Raw genomic sequence first — 18,845 nt, 5'->3', positions numbered from 1 at the left:
CTGAGTGTCATTTGGTTTCAGTCTAGCCATTTTCATCCACCCATCTTCAAATCAGACAGCAGAGTCAAACAGCAGCTGTTGTCATATTACACTGAAAATAAATGCCTGAGGCAACTATTGGCTTCCTAAAAATACCCTCAGAAATGAATTAACCCATGTTCCTGTCAGCCGACAGAATGCTGATGAGCCACAAAAAAGCCAAACAGAGGACGACCTCACAGGGTGATAAAAACAGCATCGCCGTCTGCTACCTCTCCTGAGCACAAACCATCATAAAGGGCCATCCCCATCTAGCTCACCACATTTCTGACCTCCTGCCCTCAGGAAGACAGCACAGGACAATGAGAGCACGTACAAACAGACTCCTGAACTGCAATAACATGTTTTTAGTTTCCTCAAAGCCACCTCGACACCCAGAAGCTCTAAGATCCTCATCAAGTCCTCATCCCACTATGTGTGCAAAACCTTTGCATCTGTACACTCTTACTTTTCATTTTATCATCCTGCAATAATCTCATCAGTGAGACATTCATCTTTGTGTATTACCTGTGCAATATTAATATCACTTTATTACTAGTGCATTTGTATTTAATGTATACATTGCCTTGTGAGTATGAATGAGATTATGCACACATGTAAACTCTAAATGTATTCCTTTCTTTTTATATATATATATATGAATCATTTGACAGGCACGTTTTTAACGCGTTTTGCTTTTTTCCTCTTTCACTTCCTGCTTTGTTCCGTTGCTTTTGCTGAACATAGCTGGCAAACAAAATTACATTCCACGTGTCCTGCTCATGTTCTGTGTGAACATGACCTGGTTCGACAGCTGGATCAGTCCTCTGCTCCACCCAGTCATGAACAGACAGGTTCCACAGGCCCACTATCTGCTGCACCTCTTTTTGTTTTTTCATTTTTTGTGTGTGTGTGTGTGTGTGTGTGATTCATTAGCTGAATATTTAACACCAGTGCCAAGATCTGAGATTAGGAAGCTTGTAAGAGGTTTCTCCTACTACAAACTCTAATGTTTATTCTGTTAATACAGTAGTGGCAGATGGGATTGCCATGCCAAAAGCCTGCTTTTGTATTTTAATGTGTGAACTTGGTTATTGAGCATGAAGGTTCAAAGTAGTTTCAAAAAGTATAATGTGACTTCAATGTGACAAACTAAATGTAATGGAGTCTAACATTGTTTAAAAAGTACTTTGACTTCTTTTTCCCTCTGGTGAAACTTCAGATTCAACAGTTTATTCATTTTTTTCTAATACTTGTCTTGACTTGCCATTACTGCATCATTCAATAATCATCTCTTATCATGTCCCCTTTCCAAAGCAAAATAAAAATTGTGCAGCTCTTCTCAGGCTGAGAGAGTCAGTTTAACGGGCTCAATTAGGATCACGCCCCCCCGTAACTGTCAGCAACGGCTTCATGATGGAATCAGTAATTAATCAGATTAACTGTCACACCTTTTATTTTGAGGCCATTATTCCCATTACTGACTGTTATTATGATTTCCACACTTTTTAATTAGAGAAATTAAAGTGAATTACTGCCTCTTAATTAAAATATAAATTAATTATGTTTCTGAGCTATCATACTGTACCATCTATCATCCATCTGCTGGCTCGGGACCAGCACAGCACTGGTTTGCGTTGTGGCTGGGGTTTGAACCCAGGCTACCAATGACAACTCAGCTAAGCTCCAAAAAACTATTCTGGCAGATTCATGTACCACAAAGAAAAAGGTCCCTCCGTGAAAATGCACTTTTTAAGCTGTCCTCATGGCTGATACAGAGTAACAGAGTTTAGCTTTCTGTTTTTTCAGGAGTGCTGCATTTTCAGACAGCAGGGAGGGCTTGTCATATTGCCAGTCCCAATCGAGGTAGGTTGCTAGTGTATCTTGCAATGAAGATTACTTCTCGTCTATCTAAATCCAAACCATTGTCATATTGGCTAAATTTGATCAGCTTTAACCACAATTTCCTCATTTTTGGCCTTTCATGTTCCAGTCTTGCAGGTCTGTTGTGGAAGCCTGACAGAGTGACTGTACAGACGAAAGACCTCAATGTAGAAGAAATACACTTTTGAGAAATTACTCATTTGATGAACTTCATTCAACATCATTGTTGTTTGCTTTGTTTTGTTTTGTTTTTTTTGCATGATGATTATAAAAATTATTTTATCAGCCTCATCAACCATTTGGAGGCTCAGAGTGGGAGAGAACAAGCAAACACAGTTTCACTCGTGAGCAATGCTTTGTAAGAGTCAAGTTACAAAGAGTGAATTCATTTCCAGGCAATCTAAATATGAAAGGGCTAAGGTTAGGGGTTTTTCTCGCTCGCAGCATAACCTGTGATTAACCGCAAACATCAAAGCGAAGGGGCACAGGATGAGAAGTGCACACCAAACGATCAAACAGTTGTGAACTGCTCCCACAAACTGAGACAAACTGATACATTTTTATGTTTTAGATTTTTTAAAGAGACATATATATATATATATATAGATAGATTTTTGCACTCTGCCATGCCCCCCTTATCATTTTATCAACAGATGATTTGATCTAAGGCAACTGCTTCTATGAAGAAACGCTTTTGTTCCTCTGATAAAATAATGGTCAATACATCACTTATCTGAATGATGATGAAAATTTTCATCTACTGAATTGTTTATTTTGAATATACAGTAAACATTGTAAAAAAAAAAATCCACTGGGTCAGTTCTAGTTGCATTTCAACAACCCTATAGTTCTATTCTTGTGCCTTAAAGAGAGCACATCATTTTCAGTTTCAATGTTTGTTCTGCATTTTCAACTTGTGGACATGGCATGCAAGCCGTGGTCTGGGTTTACCTATGTAGCACAGAAACAGGAAGTCAGCATGAAGCGGCAAAAAGTCAAACTTGTACTCAAATGCTTTTATTGTGATTATTGCAACCACAAATGTGTTCATGGTGTTTCAGCAATAGTGTATATCAGGTTGCAGTGTTACCCTTCACTGTCCAGTATACGAGATGGGCAAAAATTAGGAATAAAGCCACTGTTTAATTGGTCAATGTGGAAGTTGGCTAATTCTTAATGATGTCTGAGCACAGTAACAGGTATAAGGTATATACAAAAATGGTAATAAGTGAAATATGCAAAATCACTGTGATGACAAAAGCATTCAGATGTGTACAGGCCACTTAAGCAACACCGGGGATATATATAAACTGTAACACTAACAGGAAGCTGGAAATTCAGATCACTGTGGTGAACAAAGACACGGTACAACAACTGAACAGAGTGGCAGATCAAGTCAGCTTAAAGGGTGAGAAATCATGAGCTACTTGTCTAAAAAAGAGCGGCTTTTGTTTGCTAGAATTTTAAACACAAAAAGATAAATACGCAAATTAAAAAGATATTTAAAATTTCTCAAACTTGACTCATCATATATGTTTTTATTTAACAGAGCTCAAATGAAGACAGTTATAAACTATACAGAAACTGCCTAATTTTTGAGGAAAAAACAAATCATTTGAGCTCATATTGTACAAAAACCGGTTTTTATTGTTTTTACGTTCATTCATTCATGTATAGGGGCTCATGTTTGAACATTACTCTAGTTAAATAATGTATTATAACAATCATAATGGGATACACAACTAAAGCTATCAACCAAGACCATTCAGTCAGCAAATGATCTTTGTTCAAAAGGAAGTGGTGAACTAGACCATCAGACTGCTTTCATATACAGGTGCTTTGGTGTTTGAGTTCCTGTTTAAAGGAATATTTCCTTTTGCTCATTACAGAGAAATCCACCTATTTTTCTGATTCCACTCAGTCGACAGAATGCTGGTGAACTACACAAACCAAACAGAGGTCGACCCCTTCTCCTGCTACGACCGTTCAGTCGTAAGCTACAGGTACTTTGCTGTGCTGTGGGGGTGTGCTGTGACCATCACAGGAACGGTGGGCAACCTGATGACCATTCTAGCCTTCGCTTTCGACCAACGTCTGAGGACTCGCTTCAACGTGCTCATCATCAACCTGGCTGTGGCTGATCTCCTGTACTGCACCATACTGCAGCCCATCTCCGCTGACTCCTATCTGCACCTCAGATGGCGCAGTGGCCAGCTCTGGTGCAGCATCTTCGGCCTGCTCCTCTTCCTCTCCAACTCTGTTTCCATTATCACCCTGTGCCTGGTAGCGGTGAGCAGATACCTCCTGGTTGCAAAGCGGACTGTGTTTGATCGTGTCTTTTCTGACCGTGGTTTGATTTTGCTCCTGGTCTCAGCCTGGGGAATCGGTCTGGCCAGTTTTGCCCCTCTCTGGTCTGTTTATGTGTTTGTGCCAAATGTGTGCACATGCAGCTTCCATCGTACCAGGGGTCGGCCCTACACCACCATCCTGCTCTTTTTCTACTTCATCTTTGGCCTAGGCTGCGTTGGTGCTTTCTACATGCTCATTTACAGACGTGTCCAGATCGCCTCACAGGCTCTGCTTCGCTACAGACTCAGCCGTCGGTCGTCCAAGAAGAAACCAGCTTTTTCAGCGCAAGATACCAATGACAGTGGCGTAGAGAGCGGGTTGGCCAACACCTGTAGCTGTGAGGTGAGCAGCCAGGCAGAAGCAGGGCAAAATAAGGATGAGACCATCCCATCCACCCAGAGCGCTGCTTCATCCCTAGATTCTTCAGCAGTCAACAAACATCCACATCATGCTGTCCCTGCGCCGATCCCTGCAGGATCGTCATCCCACTCAGCATCTTCAGGAGATGACAGTGAATTCAAGCGCGTGACTCGAATGTGCTTCACCGTTTTTTTGTGTTTTGTCTTCTGCTTTGTTCCCTTCTTGTTGCTCAACATCGCTGACAAACAGAACCAGGCCCCGCAGGTCCTGCACATGATCTGTGCCAACCTCACCTGGCTCAACAGCTGTATCAATCCTGTGCTCTACGCCGTCATGAACAGACAGTTTCTACAAGCCTACCATCTGCTGCTAACCAGGACTGCTGCACCCTTCATCAGACTGTGGACCTGGTGCAAGGCCCCAAAGTCCTCCTGATTTTAGCCAGAACTTCATCCGATTTCATTCTTCTTTCTTTTTTTTGGATGTGTGAGCCATTTTTCTATAGGCCAATGCCTTTCCAGAATGAATTGGGACAGAGAAGTAGAACAGGAGTCTGTTACGTTCAGAGGCTGCACTGTGTGAGGAAAGACTTTAGCAAGAAAGACATTGTGTCACTTCTAAATTTCATTCTGATTTTGTATTTTATAGTAAAAATAACATAACAGCAGAGTATATATCCATATTTTAAACTTAAGAAAAAAAAAAATCAAATTACAAAATGAAATAAAATATAACCGAATTTCCCTAAAAGGAGCTCACATTTAGTAAAACAAAAAAACAAAAAAAACACCACTATTTCATACATATGGGTCTCAAGCTAGTCTCTGTTTTACTCCATTTTGCTTTCACAATAAGTATTATGAATGTATAAAATATGTTGTATGTCTATGTTATGTATGAAATAAATGGCATTTCACAATAAATACTTCACCATGTCCGCCAGATTTTTAAGAAAAAGTCATCCTCATAATCATAGTTTGATGTCTATTTTCAACATGTCACAATCATGTTACAAAATCAGGACATTCCTGTCAAACACAAGATTCTGTATTTCTTCATACACTAACATGTGAAACATTGGCTTGTCACATGGCCTGTGGGGGTTGAGAGTGCATGTCATCACCGTGGATGCTGGGAAGTAACGTTCGTTCACCAGTAGCTGTTAGTGGTGACGAATGAGTGAAATTGTTGCTTTTATTTCACTAGTAAGTATGTAAAGTTAGAAACAAAACGTATTCAAACTAATATCGCCATAAACCGCAAAATATTGTTAATTTCGACTTCTGAAAGCCATTTCCCAAATTTATTTATTTAGGTAATCAGATGTTAATGAATGGAACAAACATTTGGCCATTTCCCACTGCTGATAGAAATATTTTGAAACAGATATAAAAGCAAGTAATAAGGATCAAATACCATCAGGACAGTGCCAAATTTATCTCACCCATTAAACATTAAACATTAAAACAGCAGCAAATGGAGACAAAAACCCAAAATATAATAAATTATGTGCAGTTCACGAACGCATGTTTTCCACAATAAACCTTCCATTTCGTGCACATTTTTAATCCATTTATCGTTTACCTATTTATCCTACATGCAACATTTACCAATAAAATGGTTTCTGATGCATTAAAGTTACATTTGAACAGTAACGGTGTAGACGTGACTCCAGCTCACTGAATTGTCGCCCTTTTGTGTCTTAAAAATGTCTCACATAATCAGGATCCAACAAGAATTAACATGAAGTTACATTAAAAGTGCATATAGAGACCGAATGCTGACTGGAAAAAAAATCTTCTAATACTAACTACAAAGACCAGGGTGGCTATCCTTATCTAATATCAAAGAAAGGACTCAGAGCAAAGTTTTGTGAGATTTGAAATATAGACATTGTAAAGATTCTAATCCTAGCACTAACGGTGAATGAACATTTTGTTAAAGATGCATTATAGATGCTTATGGTAAAATGCTTCCACATGATTGTGGGGTCAGGCAGCTTAACAGCCCTGAGTCATCATCAAAAAAGCTATTGCCAGCAAACTGGTTAATATTGTACATCAGGAAATCCTCTTGGGGAGCTTCAACCAGGCCAGAAAACATGACATCAGGGTGACAGATTTCCACAGGCGAGTCAAGAGGATCGGGATTCCCGTTTTGTTCTGAGAGCAGAGAAAAGGACAAGGGAAAAAAAAAATGCTTACTCTGCTGTCAAGGCTGTGCTGATTATCTCTGGTGTTAGTTTAATTGGAAAATGAGAGGGACAAAATGTGTTGGATCAGCTGAAGTACAGATTTCCTATAAAAATGTTGTGGCCAGTATGATTTGATTTTAAGCAACAAAGTCAAGCTGTGTATAAGCTGTATAAACTGTGTTAATACACTTGATCATTATTAATGTTTGTACTTTCCTTTCACTTTGTCAAGCTAATTTCATAGCTTATTGGAAAGTTCACAATGTGGCATAAACTGAAAGACAGTGTTCACCTTTGGGAAAATATATAAATCCACTTTTTCGGTCTGTTAGAGTGTTTGATCGATGTTGCTGTCATATCTGCTCATTAAACATAAGGCTACAGAAAGCAAGCTAGCTTAGTTTATCATAAAGACTGAATAGTTAAGCAGCAAGCATGGCTCTATGAAATGGTAACAAATCCCACCAACAAGTACTGAGGAGCAGTAATGAACATGTACATGAACTTTTCTTGGTTCAGAATAGTTGGAGACCAGATAATTTTCCAGGATGGTGCAGGTCATGGTCGGCAAACAGTAAACTGTCGTTTTCATGCTTCAGTTTTTTGTTTTTGTTTAATTCATTTAACAAAATAATAATAATAATAATAAAATAAATTCCCCAAAGTCTTTCAAACAGCCTTCCAAGATATGAAAACTGTATTTCCAGGGAAGTGGACGTGTGAATTTCGATGTAACGACATACTGAAATTTATTATGAGTGAAATGAAATAAGGGAGGGATTGGCTTCAGCCAGGATCATGATCTATAATCAAAGCATCAAAGACAAGTTGCTATAAGAGTTCTGCTACCCAAGTCAGCTCAACACTTGCTTCATTTTGTGATTAGTAGAGCAGACAACAGTGCATATGCATGCAGAAGAGGAAGCCAACAGCCCCATGAGATACAAGATAGAACATTTCCTTGTTCTCGAAAGACTTTCACATGGGTGCTGATTTTATATTCCAAGAGGCCAAAACATAAACGGAAACCTGAAGCTCTGTGATGAAAGGAGAGCTTGGAGTTTGACAAGGCTTTTAACTGGACAGGATGGTGAGGAGAGCCAGACTCACCAGCTGCCTCTCCATACAGGCCATTCACTGGCTCCAGGCCTTCACCCTCTACCATGTCACAGGACATTGGTGACTTAGCCTCCAGTGTGTTCCTACATGACCAATGACAAACAGTCATTACAACCACTTGCTCCTGACATAGAAAAGCCATGGTTACCTCTTTGATGAAGTGAGTTTGTTGTTTCTGTATAAATAGCACATTCGGCACTCCTGTTTTGATACAGTAAAAACGAAATAGTAGACTTACTCTTTTGAGACAAACACCAGCTTGGTTTTGATGTATTTGATGTATGGATTGTCATCTGAAAGAGAGTGAGTTTAGATATGATTTAATGTCCAACACAGAAAATGACAGGTAAATTGTAAGTGAGCAGGAAAAAGGTATCTGCATTTAGTGGATTTACCTCCACTCTTGGTTGAGTAGTATTTCCCAAACGCCTCATCTTTTGGGGTGTTGGGATAGAGATAGAGCAGAGGACTTTCTGGGATATTATCAGCTTCTAAGATCTGGAAGTTTCTGATAATTTCCTGGAATGGAATCTGCATAAGGTCAACTTTGGTGAAGGGCTGGACTGTCTTTACATCAGGCTCACCTGAAATAGACAGAGTGTGATCATTATGGATAAATAAATTGTAGTCTAACTAACCTAAAAGGGGGTTTCTTCTTTTCAAAATACAATCAACAAAGGTAATGGAAGTATCTCACCAGTCGCAGTGATCTCCACCCAGGAGAAAGTGATTCCCCCGATAATACTTTCACTGAAACGTAACAAGAATGTGCCTCTCTGTTTCCTCTTCAGGAGAGACTTCTCTTTGCCTTTGCTCACAAAACCCATGATGAGGCTAGAGAACAAAGAAAAGTTTTACTCAAACATAATGTTTCCTACGTGGCCTGGGAATGACATGCACAATCTGCCTCCTTTGTATAAAACTTAGATTTAACTACAACCTACCCGTCCCGCCACAGGTCCTCAAGGTAAGTTTTCACCATCACCAAGATGCCATCAAACCACACCCAGAAAGTGTCAGGAGTATTCTCCTATTACAAAATAAGGTTATCGATACGCACAAACAGCGTATTCATTAACAAAGGGCTAAGAACATACAGACATACTTGTGGTCCAGTGCTGCTCTGTGTCTAATGCTAAGAAAAACAATCGAGGAGGTTTCTTTTGTTTGTTTGTTTGTTTGTTTGTTTTTTTTATCAGTTAAAAAGGCTGTGGCTCATATCTAAGTTCTGTTTGCTAACATAGTCCCAATGGCTGCTTGTCTTTAGATGGCGATATTTATGAAATTGACTAATCAAATATCCATGCCTTAATAAAGTATATGGGTATCTTTAAATTGATCTGTAAATCATATCTATTCTCAGAGCCAATTTTTTACAAATGGATTTGACTTCATATGCCAATAGAGGAAAGTACATGGATCCAAACAATTATTCTTCTTGAGCCGGAGGATGTGATAAATTTGTAACTCAACCAAACTGAATCTGTCAATCCTATTGTGAAGTTAGAGTGAAAAATCAGGTGATACTTTAGGTCGAGTGGGTTAGGGTTCAGGTTAATCATGAACGATGCTGAGTAATGCTTTTGAGGATAAAGTATGCTTACCTTGCAAAATTTTGACCAAGCCACTTTGCAGGTGTCGTAGTTCTCGTGCTTTCCTGGTCGGATAAAAAATAATACGCTACAGTTTAGTCATTTACAAAATGTTATACTAAAACATTCTTACAACCCACGGTGGATGATAAATTATATTGTGCTATCCTTTTGAAGAGCACACAATTCCTGCTTGGCACAATATGTACAGTCAGCTCTATTCTTAGGAGACATTGGGTAACGAAAACAGTGGCCACTCACCAACTAATGCAGGTTTAGCCTAGTCAGTCAGTGAGAGAATATATCCTTTCCAGGTTGTATCAAAAAGGCCCAATACAGATTTCATTATCAAGATTTGTGACCGTGCTACTAGTTATTACAACTACTTTCAAGAAAGGAGCTTGATTTAACTTTAAATGTGAAGACAATCAGTCATGAAATACAAGATTAAAATACAAGAGCGGCTCAAGGATGAGTGACTTTTGTCTAATTTATAGTAAATATCAGCAAAGAAAAAAGAAGGATTTACCAAAGAGTCTGTGTGCAATCATTTCCAGCTGATCGTTATTTAGACCACGTTTAGTGGCAGCGAGAAACTGCCAGCTCAACATCTCAGCAAACTGCGGCCAAGCAGCAGCAGGAGAATTGGCAAAAAACTTGACGTCCTGAAGAAACAGATGCACATCGGCAAACGTATAGAATTTTTTTTTTTTAATGCCATCACACAGTGGAAACGTACAACTTAAAGGTAAAATGTGAAATGCTGCTCAGTGTGTGTTAGTGGTGATGATTTCTCACCTTAGTGTCCTGACTGAGCATGTTGAACCAGAGGATAGACGCCCAGGCACTCTGTTGCTGGCTAGAGTTGGAGATGATGACAACTGGGAGGGAGGATGCCTAGTTTGGGTGTAAACATGGATACAATATCCAATGTTTCTACTTCTGCAGGTTATAGATTTTTTTGTAAAAACAAGTCATAAAACATGGAAAAAAAAAAAAAAAACTACACCTGCAACTCAACTGACAAGCCTTTTAGCTCAAATACAGTGTCGAAGAAGATGATATGGAGCTCCTCTGTAACAGTAAGAGGAATCTGCACCAAGACAAACAAACACACACACAGGTCATTATTCGGTTTTCACAACTGAAACTATAAGCACAGATGGTATCTTTAGGGCCGATAGGGTCAACTCACATCACTGGCTCCTTTGTTACCACCTCCAGACTTCTGCTCCTTCAGAGTCTACCAAAAAAACAGCAGTACACAGAATCTGTCAAACACAGTCTCCAATTAAAAGATGACTATAGTTAATTGAAATTAATTTATATACATACTAATTAAAGAAATATATTTTTCAAATCATTATCACTCACCAGATGTCTGAAGTCAGCTACCATGCCTCCGTTCTGACTCTCTGCCATGTTCAGCGCCTTGGTTTTCGTCCCGAGGACATTAAAACGCCGATATCTGCAGCAACATTGGGTTTGGTCAGAGGAGATTCAGGTGAAATACTAAAGTTCAATACTACTTGATATGAAAGCTGAATTCTTTTCGCCCCCCCCCGCCAAACTTACCCTTTGATCTGAGGAGCTTCCCTAATTTCAAGGTAAAACAGAGCAGTCAGTCCAGGGGAGCAGGGAAAATTTAAAACAATACATTATTGTTTTTGTGTGGTGAAACACAGGCTGACCACAGGATGAATCTCACCTTTCCATGGATACATTCACTTTCATGGAATGGTTCAGCTCAGGAAACTTGACAAGAAGTCTGTAAATGTTTCACAAGGATTAATCTTATATAGCTCAATAAAAAGTGGCATGATCAAATATACAATACACAGCAATGGTCTTCTTGTCTGCTGTAAAAGCACTTTCCAATGCCTTGTCTGGCATTGCACTATCATGCAAAAATGCCCATAATTAATTGTGCAAAGTGATATTGATTACTATATCAGCCCAGGGATGTAGCTCAGTGGTAGAGAAATGTTTTACATACATAGGCAAACCAGTAGTAGGCTTGTCCCAGTCCCAAGCCCAAATAAATGGGAAGAGTTGAAACAGGGTATATGTTGTAAAAACTGTAGCCAAATCAGCCATGCAAATTTTAAGAGCTGATTTGCTGTGGAAACCCAAAGTTGGTAAGAAGCCAAAAGATATATATATATATATATATATATATATATATATATTTATTTTTTTTATTTTTTTTACTATAGCAAAAGTAATGCACTCATAAAAAATGATATGTTACACATAAAGATTGCCTAGCACACTGACCGGGTCTTGACAGAGAACTGGACATTTGTGCGGAGAACCATTGGTCCCTTTCCCTGAGGCATTGATGGCTGAGTCTCAACAACAAAGGAACTACAACAAATAGGAGAAAAAAATGTCAGTGATTTTTCTGAAAATATCTAGAAAGAGCAAGAGAACATGGCAAACTCTGCCTTTAACGACAGACCTCTGGAGCAGGTCCTTCAGGAGAGTATCTGCTCTCTTCTGCAGTGCAGGTTTATGAGCCTTCACGGGGTCATTGTCATAAGACACTTTCCCCACCAGTTCATCCAGTTTACTAAGAAATTCTCGCACCTGGAACAGACACACTGCCACACATGTGAACCTGCAATATAAGAGTAGAAAAGGAGAGCACAGTAGAAGAGGGTGCCATTACTACAGGTCTTATAAAAATGAGAATCTTGGTCGTGACATCAGTGCTAGAGGAATTAAAAGTCTTACATGTTGGCTTTAAGACAATTTTTTCCCTTCACAATGAATTTGGAGGGCAGTTTAACAATACTGTAGCAATTGCAGTAAATCCTGAAGAATGAAGCATGTTGAGGAAAGGAACATACCACTTCTCTAGCTGATTCAGGCAGACATCATCTGGAGCGCCTATGGAGGCTTTCTGCTGCCTCCTCTGCCAATCCACCAGCTCTTTCCTCACCAAGATGTCAATCAAGTGTTCAGTCCTGTCCAGGAGTTTATTCAGGTCTGACAGTGTGCTCTGTCCAAGCAATTGCATGAGAGAAAATACAATGTAGGAGACAAAAATGGACCGAAGAGGTGAAGGTTTTATTTAGAATATTAATAACTCCATACCTTTCTAGACTCATTCAGTTTGTTGACAAGATTCTGAAGAACTCTGATTTGATTCTTCTTCACAGCCTCATCTACCACAACTGTAAAACAGTTTCCACAGCAGGTTCAGTTTCCATACAAACAGCTCAAAAAAAAAGAAAAAATTGCAACTACTTTATTACAAATCCCCAGAGAATATGTAAATATGACCACAAATGTTTAATCTGCTCACCTTCCATCTTGTGGGTTTGATATTTAAAATCAAACTCGTCTTGCTGCTCCTCGAGACATTTTATTGTATGTTCCATGCACTATATCACAAATGAGCAGACTAAATCAATGAATTGTATTATTGTTTCGTCACATTTTACAAAAACATAAGCACAGTACTTATCAGCAATAACAATGCAGAACAATGTTGTGACGTATTTTACCTTAATACAAAAAATTTACAAAAATCCCACACAGAAAGGCCCCAGGCTGGGAACCAAACCAACGACCTTCTTGTTGTGGGGAAACAGCACTAACCACTATGCCGCCGTGCACGGAAAATAATATTAAAATGTATAGGGTGAAGGGGCAACATTTGTAAAATACTTTTCTAATCTATTCATAGCTCTATGCCGCCATACTGCAATTTTGAATTAGATTTATAATTTTTTATAGTAACATAAATCAATCTGCACCTGAACTTCATTCCTCAGTCCTGCCATTTTGCGTTCAAGGTCCTGCTGGCTGCTTATCTCCATGGCTTCTTGCTCAACTTGCAAATACTGAACCTAAGGCGTAAAAGAGTGGTAGGAGGAGGAGGAAAAGAGATTTGGAAAATGCCAAACAGGATACTGAGCAGTATTGCTGTAGAATAGATAATGTGTAGGGACAGTGGCAGTTAAAATAATTTTTCACTCTTTGGCTCACACACTCACTTTTATTGTCTGTATTCATTACATGTAACCCTTTTACTGGTTCAGTTCAATCATCTATGAATATAGACACACTGAAAACAAGACAAAAAAGTATGTAGTGAAATAATGGGAATTGATGACTAATTGATGTCCTTTCTGGTTTCACTTAGAACTGGGGCCAAACAGTTGAATCTTGTTTAATATTTCAAATAATCTGCTTTGCTCTTTGTGAACTCTAATGTGTCATTTGCCATTATATTCCTGAGAAGAACACAAGCCTCTCCATGTACTCTGCATATGTGTGTTTTCAAGTCATGTCTAATCGGTTTTATTTACCACACACTCCAATTAAAGTTGTCTAAACATCTTAAAGATAATAAAAAACATCACACAAGCATAACAATGAACTCGATTGAAAGAACTGTATATATGGAAATATTTGTTTATGTCAGGTGATCCATTCAAATTCCATGTCCATTCGATATTGAAATACACAAGTACATGTGCACACACAGCATATCCATTATTTGTAGCTGACCACTAAATAAAATGGACAAATACATACTTAGCTGTCCATGAATTAAATGATATATTATCAATAAAATACTTCACTACAAATACTACAAATTGAAAATTTGTATCAAAATATTTCAAAATGTCCAATTTGATTTACTACTTGCTTTTGCAAAGACTGCACAGATGTTATCAGAAGCAGGGTGTGTCCTATATAAATCATATCTCAATAACTTTATGAAATTTTGCTCAAACCTTTTCAGTCAGATCAGCGCTCTGCAGGATCTCCCTCTCCTTCTCTAGAAACCACAGGATTGTGCTTGCTAAGGCACATGGATCCTCCAGGTACCTCTGTCAGGAAAATAAATCACATGAAATTTTGGGTCAGTTGTTTGAGATTATTACCACAACCACAAACTATGACGTTGGTAGAGCCATCAAAATATGCTGGATACAACAAACAAACATTTGGCCTAATGGTAATGTCTCGGGAAAAAAAATGGGATTAAATGTTACCTGAAAGTTTTGCTTATAGCGTCTAATGTTATGCTGCATCAAGAATGACTCTTCTTGGACAAAGCGGCTGTGCTGGATGTCCAGATTCTCCAGCAGGACCTGCAACAGCACCACAGCCAAGTCATGATCCCGAGCTGCTCGGGGCCTGCAAATCCAAATGACACACAAGTGAGTCTTTACTGGAAACACAAGATGAGAGTTCAAGACCAGAACGTATAAATTTTTTTATTTTATTTTTTTTTAAAGGACAGAGCTGCTTTACCATTCCTGCTTCTCTATCCAGACAGACAGGTAATGCCGTATGTCCATGGGCAAAGCGTCTCTGTCATAGAGCTCATGCAGCTGCTGTCTGTAGACAGCAGGCAGCTGCCTCAGTCTGTCCCACTGGGCCATCCTGGGGTCGAATGAGAACACACCACAGTGTACACAAAAACAAGGCACGATCGTTACGTCACTAAAACTGTTATTACACGTGTATGTAGTCGATCCACACTTGAGGCAGCAAAGTGAAAACAATCACGGTCGATCAAAGACTATTGGTGATTCAAAGGGGTGATTTTACGAAGCGGTGCTGAAGGTTGAGACCGAAGATTCACTCGTAAATGTACTCACCTCACTGTGTGCTGTCAGTCCTCTCTGAAGTGCTTTGCTAGCCGACTACTGAAGTTGACGCATAGCTGGCCCTGCTTAGCCAAACTCTAGCTGGCCTTTTCCGCTTACTGATGAGATTGTAGCCAAACAACGAATTCAGGAACTCACTGTGCACAATTTCCTTCTGTTATGTTTTTAGTCAAGTGTCATCTTCATTGGATATCTTCTTTATCCCTCCCGCGTCGTTCATCACTTGCTGGGCTAGGCGCCATTTTGGCTCCAGCCCACATCCTTTAAAGCAGGAATGGAGCCCAAATGTCCTTCACACGCGCACATTGTTTCCTGGGAAGCCCGGAGTTGATCACTGATTGGTCGCGGCAGGCACAACACGGCGCACGCTATTGGTCCATTTTCACGCCAGTCACCAGCGGAGGGCGTGGTTATAGAAAATCGAAACTTACAGAGATGTCCGCCTGTAAATTTCCAAGAAATGACGATGTGTAAGAGATGAAAACTCCTTGTGACGCACAAATACCAACATTTCCTCCCCATTAAAACAGTTGCCATTCCTATGTGTTGTTGACAATATTTAAAAACAACCAAGTTTTAATTGGAAATACCAAAATAGAATCAACATTTTCAGGTTGATGTTAAGGAATGACAGCCAAGTCCCGTCAGATCAAGTTTTAACAGGTAATTTTTTTCTCCACATAAATTAGTTAAATCTATCCAAGATTTGCACAACTTAAAAGTAATAGCGAATTGTCTCAGTGTTCAGTTATAGGCTATTATTTCAACACGTGTTGGACATCTGAAATTAATAATTTAATAATCACCACTATACCTGACAATTATTTTCGTCATTAATCTGTTTGTTTGCAGTTTGAAATACCAAAATGTCAGTAGAAACTGATTCATTCAACCTCAACTAACCTACTATCATAAGGAGGAGGCAGCAATGGAAATTATTGACATTTTGACAATGCGGCACCAGTGAATTTTGGGGGTTTTACATTAAATGAGTCAAAGGATTAATGATGTATAATTTGTTGGCAATCACTGATGAACAACCTCGTTGTTTTTCCAGCAATGGTTAGTTTCAATATACCAGACTCTTTTATTCTCCCTATCCTTTATTATTATTATTTTTTTTATCTCTGTTGAATGATGTTTGCCAAAATTTGTTTCAAAAAGGCTTGAAATGTTGCTGAGCTAAAGCTAAAGATGCTCTTGTCTTTGCGTTTTGTTAGTGGATGTGACCCAATTGAAGGTCTTGTGAAAAAAGCATTCAAAGAAATTATTGTTACAGTTGATAAGTTCACTGCAATCTTTTTTCATTGAGAAAAAGAAAATGAAGAACCAAATTTATAATTCAAAAATATTGTGCGCTTAAATGCATCTGTATTCACTTAGTTAGTGTGCATGTGACATTAAAGTTAAAAAAAATATTGCTTGTCTTTGTGTATGCTGTGAATGTTCACCTGACCTTCACTTCACCTGGTACTGTATCTTGCATTTGGGATACTCCTTATAATTCCCTCCCTTATCTCAGAGCATGCTCCTTTTTCTCCTATGATATACTGTATATGCAAAGGTTTGGGACTCATATGACGTTTGTTTTAATAACACGACTGTGGAGAGAGGCATCGTATGGCTAAATGCACCTGAGATTTCTTGTTACCTTATTACATGGGGTTTGCCTTCGTTTTTTACCGTCCAGACACAGAGCTACCCAACTGCATCTCTACTGAAGGCAGTGCAAATTATTCTGCAGTTAGCTGATTTGTTCCCCCTTTAATAATGACTTCAAAGACGAAACACTGGCAGGAATAGATAACTAACAAAGTGCTCAGTGAGTGCAAGTTTCAGATCCAGTAAACTAATCAACTTTTTGTGTGTAAGTGGTTTTTATGTGTATTTACAATGGATCACCACAGAAAAAAAAACTTATGAAGCACAGTTATTGGCCCAAACCTGGCTGAAAATGATGAAGTTGTAATATACAACCTTTTTTACATTCCGACCAGTAGATGTCACCCTGTCAACAACGTGTGATGAAGTTTCCTGAGACCATATTTTGGATTAACTAGAGGACAGAGATAGCAGCCAGTAATTATTAACCATGAGGATCTAAAACTATGTATATTTTAAAGAGAATTATACGGGAAGAATTATCATGGGACTGTCAGAACACCCACTCACTCAGATCATCCTCCAAAAATTCTGTACAGGGTGTGAATTGTGCACTGTTTTCAAATCATTTTAAAATTTCCCAGATTTATTTAACTTTGTAAAAATGTTCTGTGTAAAATTTGTCCCTTCATTGTTGAACTGCAAGCAATTAAAATGATATTGAATTTGCGAAATAATGTAATTCAAACACATGGAAATGTTTTTTGGTGGAAATTTCTTGTCAGTTTGTTGATTTGATAAATGTTTAGTATTTAGTATTTTTAGTATTATTTATTTAGTTTGGTATTAGGAAACAGCTCCTGCCCTGTCTGGTCATTTTAGCTGCTTTCTCTATGTTTTGTGCAGCTGGTAACACTTCCTATTGTTTCAAACATAAAGAACTAATGTAGTGTGTGAATTAAAGATCTATGACTTTAGTTAACAGGTGAGAGCAAAGTTTACACTCCGTGTGTGTGTGTGTTTAGTGGAGGTGGTTAGTGGGGTCATCTCCACTGAATGATCACCTGTCCCTGTCACACAAATCTCGTTATCACAGTAGCAAATGATTAATATGGATTCACATGGTTCTTTTTCATTGTTTAATTTAAGCCATTATAAACCCCACCCACAGTTTATTGTTCACAGTGCTGGCCAATCACACTTTGCACAGTATGAACTTGGTCAGAAGCAGGCAACAGTGTTGCCAGAGACAACCCAACTCACCCAAATCACACAACTAAATGAAACATTTACATTGGTCCCATTAAGACCTGGTAAAGTAACAATAAGCTAGCAAGTAGTGGCAAAGGTATGCACAGCTGTTTTTCAAGTACATCAGATATTTCCTTCAGGCTGATGCGTTGAGTACACGTAGTGGTGAATGTGTAGCGTTGTTTGAAAAATGAGGCAAAAGTAAAGAGCCAGGCAATGTCCTTTTAACTTTCATCCATTGATCTTTATCCCTACAGCAGAACAGTTAAATCTCAAAATCAATTTGAAAGCAGTAAACAACCAGTAGGCTCCGGGTTTCTGGTGTCCGTCTGGGGGCTCCAGTGGGTATGGCTAACAGATGCACCATTTTCCATTGTTCCGTTTCACCATAAAAAACCTGGTCCCAGTCCCAAACATTTAAGATATAGTTTATTAACATATACAGAAAAACAGAAATAATAAGAATACATTAGAACATATGAAACAATAAAATTTAGATACCAGTCTGCTGTCCCTGCATTTACACCAGAGCTGAGAATGTGACTCTGACCTGACAAAAGTTGTTTATGGGAGGAAGAAAACAACTTCAAAGAAGATGGACAGAAAATAGATGAAAAGATACTGGATGGAAGGCAAAGTCACAGTTCTGGAGAGTTTAAAGGCTTAGGTTCCTGAGGCCAGTTCTTTAAAATATTGCTGCTTAATGTGAATGTTCATTTATTATTATCTAATGCACACAGACATTTTTCAACAGGCAAAGGTTCAAAACAAACTTTTCAAGATCGAAAATGTTATAAAATACTGAGATTGTTTGCAATTATAGGTTATGCTAATTCCCTCTAT

General features: G+C 38.7%; 2 protein-coding genes across 2 annotated transcripts; one reads left to right on the top strand and one right to left on the bottom strand.

Moving 5' to 3' along the window:
* Positions 1–3,250: 3,250 nt before the first annotated feature.
* On the top strand, positions 3,251–5,522 carry gpr84 (G protein-coupled receptor 84). The gene is made up of 2 exons (XM_029501275.1): positions 3,251–3,310; positions 3,792–5,522. Exon 2 carries the CDS (start codon positions 3,832–3,834, stop codon positions 5,044–5,046), a length of 1,215 nt encoding a protein of 404 aa, XP_029357135.1. The 5' UTR covers positions 3,251–3,310; positions 3,792–3,831; the 3' UTR covers positions 5,047–5,522.
* A 378-nt stretch (positions 5,523–5,900) lies between these two features.
* Positions 5,901–15,396, bottom strand: stat2 (signal transducer and activator of transcription 2). The gene is made up of 24 exons (XM_029501272.1): positions 15,141–15,396; positions 14,791–14,922; positions 14,529–14,673; positions 14,268–14,363; positions 13,281–13,373; positions 12,827–12,905; positions 12,616–12,695; positions 12,369–12,520; positions 11,978–12,136; positions 11,794–11,883; positions 11,225–11,284; positions 11,092–11,112; positions 10,891–10,984; positions 10,712–10,759; positions 10,526–10,609; positions 10,315–10,413; positions 10,046–10,181; positions 9,529–9,581; positions 8,869–8,954; positions 8,622–8,758; positions 8,320–8,508; positions 8,163–8,217; positions 7,916–8,007; positions 5,901–6,773 (listed from the first exon to the last, which is right to left on the bottom strand). Exons 2-24 carry the CDS (start codon positions 14,919–14,921, stop codon positions 6,571–6,573), a joined length of 2,382 nt encoding a protein of 793 aa, XP_029357132.1. The 5' UTR covers position 14,922; positions 15,141–15,396; the 3' UTR covers positions 5,901–6,570.
* Between the last annotated feature and the right edge of the window lie 3,449 nt (positions 15,397–18,845).

This window comes from Echeneis naucrates, chromosome 5 (assembly GCF_900963305.1).
Source record: "Echeneis naucrates chromosome 5, fEcheNa1.1, whole genome shotgun sequence".
Classification (NCBI taxonomy): Eukaryota; Metazoa; Chordata; class Actinopteri; order Carangiformes; family Echeneidae; genus Echeneis; species Echeneis naucrates.
The sequence above is the reverse complement of the archived record's forward strand: the minus strand, read 5'-3'. Positions and strand labels throughout refer to the sequence as shown.

Excerpts from the sequence above, each read along its gene's own strand:
- gpr84 (XM_029501275.1), top strand. The coding sequence starts at position 3,832 with ATGCTGGTGAACTACACAAACCAAACAGAGGTCGACCCCTTCTCCTGC.
- stat2 (XM_029501272.1), bottom strand. The coding sequence starts at position 14,921 with ATGGCCCAGTGGGACAGACTGAGGCAGCTGCCTGCTGTCTACAGACAG. Across the intron at positions 10,985-11,091 it reads GAAGCTCCTCAGATCAAAGG|ATATCGGCGTTTTAATGTCC; the intron begins GTAAGTTTGGCG and ends ATGTTGCTGCAG. Across the intron at positions 10,414-10,525 it reads GCTTGTCAGTTGAGTTGCAG|GCATCCTCCCTCCCAGTTGT; the intron begins GTGTAGTTTTTT and ends CACCCAAACTAG.